This window comes from Pan paniscus, chromosome 13 (assembly GCF_029289425.2).
Source record: "Pan paniscus chromosome 13, NHGRI_mPanPan1-v2.0_pri, whole genome shotgun sequence".
Classification (NCBI taxonomy): domain Eukaryota; kingdom Metazoa; phylum Chordata; class Mammalia; order Primates; family Hominidae; genus Pan; species Pan paniscus.
The window spans coordinates 144,558,775-144,567,891 of record NC_073262.2 but is presented as its reverse complement, the minus strand read 5'-3'; the positions used below and the strand labels follow the sequence as shown (position 1 = coordinate 144,567,891).

The 9,117-nt window shown below is 62.8% G+C and overlaps 1 protein-coding gene across 2 annotated transcripts; it reads right to left on the bottom strand.

Moving 5' to 3' along the window:
* Positions 1 to 1,483: 1,483 nt before the first annotated feature.
* RTP5 (receptor transporter protein 5 (putative)) lies at positions 1,484 to 8,934 on the bottom strand. 2 transcript variants are annotated; one of them, XM_034951222.3, is made up of 2 exons: positions 8,786 to 8,934; positions 1,484 to 3,501 (listed from the first exon to the last, which is right to left on the bottom strand). In XM_034951222.3, exons 1-2 carry the CDS (start codon positions 8,809 to 8,811, stop codon positions 1,941 to 1,943), a joined length of 1,587 nt encoding a protein of 528 aa, XP_034807113.2. In that variant the 5' UTR covers positions 8,812 to 8,934; the 3' UTR covers positions 1,484 to 1,940. The 2 variants fall into 2 exon arrangements, with proteins under 2 accessions (XP_034807113.2, XP_034807112.2); XM_034951221.3 differs by lacking the exon at positions 8,786 to 8,934 and adding an exon at positions 5,309 to 6,174.
* Positions 8,935 to 9,117: the final 183 nt, after the last annotated feature.

The window sequence follows — 9,117 nt, the reverse complement described above, 5'->3', positions numbered from 1 at the left end:
TTTATTTCTACACTTTCTCGTCGCCACACACAGGGAGAAGCCCACCGACCCTGTGGGGCTGGTACCTGCACCCCTGGGACCCTCGTCCCTGCAGTTGGGCCCCCGAGGCCTGGATTCTGGTTTCTCCTGGACCCTCATCCCTGCAGTTGGGCCCCCGAGGCCTGGATTCTGGTTTCTCCTGGACCCTTGTCCCTGCAGTTGGCCCCCGAGGTCCTGGATTGGGGTTTCCCCTGGGACCCTCGTCCCTGCAGTTGGGCCCTGAGACCTGGATTGGGGTTTCTCCTGGGACCCCCGTCCCTGCATTTTGGCCCCTGAGACCTGGATTGGGGTTTCTCCTGGGACCCCCGTCCCTGCATTTCGGCCCCTGAGACCTGGATTGGGGTTTCTCCTGGGACCCCTGTCCCTGCAGTTGGCCCCCGAGGCCCTGGATTGGGGTTTCTCCTGGGACCCCTGTCCCTGCAGTTGGGCCCTGAGACCTGGATTGGGGTTTCTCCTGGACCCTCATCCGTGTCACCTGCAGGCTGGCTGCTGTCTCCAGCCTCTGTGCAGGGTGGAGCCTCCTAGGGCCGCTGGGGTCTCCATCGGTGCCCGGTAAGCAGAGGGTGCCAGGTTGGGACAAGAGGTTCTGCTGCTTCCCCTTGAAGCCCCCGCACCACCTGCATCCGAGCCCACCACAGCTGTGTGGGAGAACGCCCCCCCTGCCATTCCTCCCCCGCACACCCCAGGGGTCCAGGCCAGCCTGGCAGGCAGAATCTCTGGGCTGGCCCCCCTCCCCACCAGGGGCCCTGGACACAGTTTCCCCTTTCTACAGGGCAGGGCTTCCCCAGTCACAGACCCCAGGGTCTCCCCAGGCAGTTCCCAACCTTCCAGGACCCTCAGGGCTGACCCTGCCTGAGAGGCCGGACAGTCGGACCCAGACACTGCCACTGTCAGGCCCCCACCTGGCTGGGACAGCCGGAAATCCCAACACCCCCGCCCCTAGGAAATGGAAACTGGACTCTTTTAAAATGAAAATCCAGTGTGTGGCTTTGAGTAACAGGAGAGTTTTCTGTCATCTGCAATGGATAGAATTTCTCAAACCCAGACAGGCTCAGAGCCCCACCGTGGCCTCCCACCCTCTGGATGAGAGGTGCCAAGATCCCTCCAGAGGCTACACTGAGGCTGGAGGGAAGAGGGAGGGCGTGACAAGCCAGTCTCAGTGGGGGCTTGAGTCTTTCCTGGAGAGAGGTAAGTGGCCTCTTCCACAAGACCCCTGGGTCCACACAGGAGGGAGGTTAATTTGCACCTGACACGGAGCCGGAGCCAAAGCTTCCTCTCCTATCCCAGGAGCCACACATGGCCAGGAATTCGGAATCCCCAAGAGGGAGCTCTCCCCAGGGGAAGAAGTGGTGGGCGTGAGGGGCTCCTGCAGGGTGGAGGGACAGAAGGACCAGCCCAGGTTTCTCTCACCTGGAAACCTCCCCTGGGTGGAGGGCTGCGTGGCTGGCTTTGCTTGGTTTTATTGGAGTTACACACATAGGAAGAGGCTGGAGCACACAGGCACAGCTCAGGGCAGACCCACAAAACCAGGGGCAAGAGACAGGAGGGGCTGAGCTGCTGGCGGGGGCGGGGTCTCAGAGGCAGGGCGGGGTCTCAGAGGTGAGGCGGGGTCTCGGAGGCGTGAGGCGGGGTCTCGGAGGCGTGAGGCGGGGTCTCGGAGGCGGGGGGCGGGGTCTCGGAGGCGGGGGCGGGGTCTCGGAGGCGGGGGGCGGGGCCTCGGAGGTGAGGCGGGGTCTCGGAGGCGGGGGGCGGGGCCTCAGAGGCGGGGGTCTCAGAAGCAGGGGTCTCGGAGGTGGAGGCGGGGCCACGGAGGAGGGGCGGGCATCTCAAAGGCGGGGTTGGGGGGTGTCTCAGAGGCGAGGCGGGGTCCCAGAGGCGAGGGTTGCCTGAACTTTGGGGCGTCACACTTGCTGCGGGTAGATCCCGGGGTTCAGCCGACACATGCACATCAGCCAGAAGACGCACACGGTCATGGACACCCAGATCCAGAAGTCCTCGTAGGGCTTGGCGTGCGGCCTACGGCAGGCACGGCCAGGGCGCTCGTCTTCCTCCCGGCGGCACCCACAGCGGGCCTTGTGGAACCTGGACCTCAGCTGCCTCTTCTGGTAATAGCCTTGGGAGACGCAGCCATTGCCCTGGGGGCCGTAGGCAACGTGGCCACCGCCCTTGCGCTTTATGATATCGAAGACTGAGACGGGGATGGTGATGGAGCCCTCACTAACCGTGATGGGGCCCTCGGCATTGGCCTCCAGAGGGGCGTCGTGACCCGCGGTGACCAGGCCACCTTCCTTCTCTTTGCCTTCAGTGATGTCAGTAAAGGCATCTTTGCCTTGGACATCAGCAGGGAAGGAGAGGGCAAGGGAGCCCTTGACCTGGGAGGGGAGGCCACCAGCATTGGTCTCTGGCAGGGCGTCGTGACCCACTGGGACCAGGCCCTGGCCGCCTCCTTCCTTCCCATTGCCTTCAGCCACCTCAGCAACGGCATCCTTGACATCAGTAAAGATGAAGGGGAAGGTGATGGAGGCCTCTCTAGTGGCCACAGGGCCATCGGTGGGCTCCGAGAGGGTGTTGGTGAAGATGCTGGTGAGGGAGGAGGGGAAGGTGAGGGAGCCCTCCCCGCTGGCCGAGAGGCCCACACAGTAGAACACGGTTGGCGTGTGTTTCCCCACAGGGACGAGGCCATTGTTGAGGGAGATGGGGCCCCAGCCCTGGGCCACGCCAACCGGGCTGCAGAGGGAGCCCCGGCCTTTGAAGAGGAAGCCCTTGAGCTCGAAGGTCTGGATGCTGCTGCCGAGGAGGCCGGGGCCGTGGAAGAGGGGGTCTCCAATGGCCACCGGGAAGCCTTTGCCCCCAGGCATGGCCACAGAATCCCCAGACAGGAAGATGGAGCCCTGGCCGATGACCAGGGCCCCACGGCTGCCGGTCACAGGGAGAGAGGCCCCCGCAGGGGGGGCAGGGCCCTCAGCGATGGGCACCTGGTCATTGCTGGTGCCCACAAGGGAGAAGGGGATGGCGATATCACCGCCACCCTTGCCAAGGTCGTCGCCAGGGGTGGACAGCGGTTTGCCCCTGGAGACGGTGCCAGTGCCACCCCAGGCCGTGGCGGGGAAGTTGCCTTTTGTGGCGTTGGCGCTCCAGGCAGGGTCTGGGGCTTTCTGGAGGAAGCAGACCCCCAGCTCACAGGCCTCACAGCAGCCCTCATAGGCCTCCCTGGGGTGCCGGGCTGGGCCGGGGCCATCCCCGTAGCAGTCCTGCAGGATGTGCAAGACCAGCCTGCTGAGGAAGGGCTGCTCGCCCGGGGGCCTCACCTGGCAGTCCCCAGGTGCGGGGCACAGCCTGCACCGCTGGCCCCAGATGCGCATCTTCACCAGCCCCCGGTGGCCGGCCCTGTCCCACCACAGGTGGAAGAGGACGTGCACATGGGCCGAGTCCCAGGTCCCCGGACAGTGACCGCACTGGAGCCTGCGGGGGGGGAAAGAAGTGTGTGTGAGTGCAGGAGAAAGAGGCCCCACGCCCAGCCCTCGCACTCTGCTCTGCGGCCTCCTTGCCCATCTGACGCCAGCGCCTCGCTGCCCCCTGCCTCACATCCCACACTCAAACCTCAAACCTCAAACCTCACCCCCCAGCCACCCAGGGCCGCGGCCAAGGCAGCCTAGCACCTGCTCCTGCCTGTGCCGAGGCTCTGAAACCACCAGCCCCTCGGCCACACACAGGCAAAAGCAGGCCCGTGCACACTAGCCCGCAGCCCCCTCATGTGCAGCGCTGAGAAGCAAAGCAAACCTCCTCTCAGCAGTTTTTCAACAAAACCCGCTCCAGCCTGGCCTCCGTGAGGCGTCGGCAGCCTGCCACCTGCGTGGCTCTGCTGGTGTTTTGTGAGTTGGGGTTAACACAGGAAGAGGCAGGCCTGCCGACACACTTAGGAGGGGAAAAGCATGCATGTGGGGGCTGTCCCTGGGGGCTCAGCAAGTGGGGGTCCCTGTCCTGACTGAGAGGAGACGATCCAGGAGGTCGCCTGCCAGCTGAGGGGAAGGATGTCGCGGAGGCCTGCGGTCATGGTCCGGGCAGCCCTGCTGGGCGTCACCAGGCGAGGGGAGATTTGGGGAGAGCACTGGGAGGGATTGGCTTGTCCACGGCGGCCATCAGACCGGTGACCATTTGCTAGCCACACAAGCAGCTGTGAGCTTCAGGGAACCCTGCACGAGTGAGAGGCTGTGATTCAGTTCCAGGCAGTGGAAGTTTCTGGATGACAGAATGTTCTATAGCCACATTGCCCTGCCTGCAGCCTCCAACCACACTGGCCACAGAGCCCGTGGACACGTTCATGCTGGAGGAACTGAACTGCTGACTTTATTTAAATGGGACTGAGGAGCCAAAGCCACGGGCGCTGGGGCTGCATGTTGGGGCAGCCATCCTCAGTTCTCTCCCGCCAGCTGGGAGCCGCTCAGAGCCATCTCCACCTGGCTGTGGGAACAGTGATGTGCTTCCCAGCACTTCTCAGACCCCAACACGGGTTATTACTTTCCCAGCTTCTGAAAAAGCTGGGATTCTGCACACACCTGGCCCCAGGGGTCTCAGGCACTGAGGAGCTGTGTCAAAGGGCAGGACGACTCCCCCTTTGCCCAGGGTGTCTCCACAGAGGGACGGACCAGCCAGCAGCCTGGGGGCCTGTCAGGCCGGGCATCTGCGAGGATGTGGAGCTGCCCCGCGCCCCTCCCGGCTGGCACCCGGCAGAGCTGTGGATGCCTTGCCAGTTGGAGAAGCACATGGCGCCCGCCCTGCTGCGCTGACGGCACCACAACCGTGACGACGGCCTGTGAGGCTCACTTGTGACCCACAGCCACCCCGGGCCCCCGATCAGGGCCGAGCACCCCGCTGTGTGCAACACAGGGCCAGATGGTGACCACAGGCTCCGGCACGCCCCAGGGCCCACCTGTCAGCACTGATGGCTGCGAGACCACGGCAGTGCCATGGAAGCAGGAGATGAGCCTGTGTCCAAGGGCAGCGCTGGCCCAAGGAGCCGAGTGAGGGAAACCAAACTCTCCATGAGGCACCCGCCATGTCTTCCCCGGGACCCCTGCGTCAGCAGCCATGTGCCCAGCATGGCGAGGCAGGGGCTCCGGCGGGAGAAGGAGCACCCAGCCCCACCCTCCCGTCTCGGGGACAAGACGAGGCCCGACAGCCCCACCCAGGCTCTGGGACCACACAAGGTCCCGTGGAAAAGCACCTTCAGCCCCCTGCCTCTCCCAGGGTCCCCAGCCTCTGGCCGCACCTCGAGAGCCCCACCAGCAGGTACTGGACACCACCGCCGTCCAGGCATCCCGGGACCAGGCTGTGCTCAGGTAGCAGAACCCAGACGTCCTGGGGCTTCCTCTCGGCCATGGCCAGGGTGAAGGTGCTGGCCCACATGTCTGCCCCAGCCCGGTCCATGCTGCCGCCTGGCTCCGCAGTGCGGGCTGAGGGCTGCGCCCGCCGGGGGCCCAAGGAAACGTCCCCGCATCCCGCGCCGGCCAATCAGCCACCTTGACAACAGCATGGTCTCCATGGCAACCAGATTTGTCTCCGAGAAATGGGAAGCAGAAAGGAAAAATACAATACAATGCAATCTCCCATGACCCCGCCCCCCAGAGAGCATCCCTGTGGCAGCACCGTGGTGGTGGTGGTGGGCGTGGGCCCGTGGACACGCAGGGGCCTCCCCAGACCCATGCATGTAGAGGCCCGGGTGTTTTCACACATCACACCAAGGAATCATCCGCAGCCCTCTCTTTCTAGTGCACATCAGGAGCGGTGGCCCACACTCATCCCTTGCTGAACACTTGGTATTTTTCCAGCTTGTGGCTATCATGTAACTTATTCACTCAGCTTCTCTCTGCAAACAGCACTAATGCTTTTCACACAAACAAAGCTGAGAAGAACTTTATAGAACGTGTATCATTGCAGATTGTCCCGTGGGTGTATTCTCTTAAACTTTTTACTAGTGAGAAATATAAAATATTTACATAAAATGCCTAAAACATAAATGCAGAGCTTCACAAATTATTCTAAAGTCTTAAGTCACCACGTCCTATAGGAAGAAACAAAACCTCGCTCTGCCAGCCTCCAGAGCTGGCTGCCTGTTCCCTCCTGATCTCAGCCCGCGGCCCCACCCCCACCCCCTGCCCTCCTGGCAGAGGTGCCACCAGCCTGGCCGTGCCTGCACAGACAACGTTGAGGCTTCAACACCTATGATGCCTCCCTCACCGAGCCCTTTAGCTGTGCAGCTTCTGAGCTTTACATAAACAATTCATGCGTGTGCCCAGCTTCTCACGCCTTTTCAGGTTAATTTGTGAGATTCAACAGCATTGCTGTGCATGGCAGCCACCTGTCATGGCACAACAAGAAAGGGTGAGCTGAGAAGGAGCCGGGACGTGCAGGGGCGGAGACAGCCAGCCGATCCCTGCAAAACCTCAGCACAGATCTGCCCCCGGGAGGCTCCCGGCCACCCGGCTCTCCTCACAGCTCCCATCTCGCCATCTCTCTGCCCTGCACACTGAACAATCTCTTCTCATTTTTCTACCACTTCACACATTATCTCCTCGTCTCTGTCCACTCTGCAGCTAATGCTGGCAAGCGCCTTGTCATAGTTTTCATTTCAGAACCTTCTTTTCGGCCCTTTCAAACCTGTGACATCTTCCCGCCTTGCAGCTAGGTGTGGCTGCAAGATAGAAGAGGAAGCCAGTGGACGCACTCTGGGAAGGGGCCTCCATACAGGGCCAGACTGCCAGGGAAAGCCCCGCGTTTCTCATCCCAGCTTCATTTTTTTCTATCCATCAGTGCTGGGATGATGGCCGCACTCCAGCCTGTCTTAGACCTGCCTCAAGCACAGAGCCGCGAGCCCAAGGAGCAGGAAGGCGGGACCCCGGGGCTGTGGTGACAGATGGAGTCGTCACACCACTGGAGGGTCGCCCACCTCTGGGTTTCCTGTTCACACGAGAAGTAAGCCAGCTGCCACTGTGGTCTCGAGGCACTGTTCTCTGGCACTGTGGGTGATCACACAGCTAGCCGGAGCAATCCTAACTCACTCGCCAGGCTGCATCTAAGGTCCTGGGGTTTGCTGGTTGGCTCCGGGCCACTGTGCGTGTGTGGGCCCCTTGTGGTCCTGGTCGTGTGCCCCTGCAGGGGTCTAAGAGACACCTACTGTCCACTTGCCTCCAAAAGCCTCGGTCCACAGAGGACCTCCTCCCACCACAGCCCCCCAGAGCCAGTGTTTCCTGGCTGCTTCCGTGCCACGCTGGGGCCACAGCCCTGCCTGCCAGTCCCACCTCTCAGGCTCCTCAGCCCTGGAGGCCACACCTGGCTCTGAGTTTAGGGAAAAGCTTTGGAATGATGACTGACCACAGTCACCCAAAATAACCTTTTGGATGGCAATTCCGGCCCTTATGAAATGCAGGGAGCTGGTTGCCCGGGCATTATTTGCTCAAGAATTGTTGAGTTTTCCTTAGACCCATCCCAGAATACCTCCAGAGGCCTGGGCGGCAGACAGCAAAGAGAGCATCCTGTCCACGCCTCTGTCTGACTGCCCATTTGTCTGTCTCCCAAACCCACAAGCCACGCCCTGCAAGAGCTGCTTACGTGGCCCCCTCACAAACCAGCCAGCCATGAGCACCCCCTCTTCTTCGCCAGGGATGGATGAGGCAGGGTGTGCACAGCACCCACGGGTCCCTGCAACATGTGGCAGGGTCCTCCTTGGGCCTTCTGCATCAGCGCCCACCTGGAGCCGGCCACGGGAGCCTCTCTCCAGGCATGTGTGGTCCCTCCAAGGACAGGCCCTAGGACCCAGGCCTGGGGCAGACGCCTTCTGACCCCGCTCCCTGCCCAGCCTCCCCGAAGGCTGGCTCCAGGACAGGGTGAGATGGGGGTGGGAGATCAGGCCACAGGGAAAAGAAACGATCAGGGGAAGCCGGGTGCCCCTTCAGCACTGCTGCCCAGCTGGTGTGGTGGCTTAGCGCTCCCTCTCCCCGCAGACACGCGCTCCTTCTGGGGCCCCTTCCTCACACGCTGGTACCCGTCTTCCTGAGCTCAGCTTCTGGGGAGGGCAGCTGGCAGGCCGGGGACAGCCCTCCCTTGGGAAGCAGAACTTGCAGCTCAGGTGAGTCCCACCACAGTCTCCTGCCAGAACGGATGCACTGCCTGGGCCTGGAGGAGCAGAGGCAGCAGCTCCCGGCGAGGGAGGAGCAAACGCCAAGGCCCGGTGGGGCCAGAGGACCGGTCGGCTGACGGGATGGTGGTCCTTGCTCAGAGGGAGAAAGAGACGGGCAGGAAAAGGAGCCGGGCAGAGAACGGTGGCCGTTCGCAGGTGCTGGGGCTCACCCTCCCCCCACAGACCTCAGCTGGGGCTCACCCTCCCAACACAGACCTCAGCTCATGGCTGCAGCGGCAGGGACAAGGCCGCCTCCCAGACCCCAGGCCCTGCAGTCCCACAGGCCCCACCGGCAAGGGGTCGTTCCTGGCCCAAGGCTCCGTGTGGCTGTGCCCCAGCGCTGCCCAGGCGGGCAGGGATCCCAGGACCGGCAGCTGCGCGGGGGACGCAGCCTCTGTCCAGCCATTCTGTTGCTGAAAGCGCTTCCACTGTCCAAGAGGCCCCTTGCTCTCCCCTCCAACCCGCGGTCCTGCTGGGGCCGGGGAGGCCATTCCGAAGGAGGAATGCAAGGGACCTCCTGCACTCGCCCTCACCCTCGGGGCATCCCTCCCTGGGGGACCGCTCACTCACGCTGCGCAGCCCCTGCAGCTCAGCATCCCCCGCAGCTCAGCATCCCCCGCAGCTCAGCCTGGCTTCTTCGGCTTTGGAGCCCAGCAGGGGGACCAGCAGGGGGACCAGCAGCGGGACCAGCAAGGGGCCTGAGTGATACCCACTGCCCTGGAGTGAGAAGGCAGGGGCGCCACACACACACAAGACACCACACACCACACACACTACACACGCCACACACACACAGGACACCACACACCACACACCACACACAAACACACTACACACACCACACACTACACACACCACACAACCAAACACCACACATGCCACACATGCCACACAAACCACAC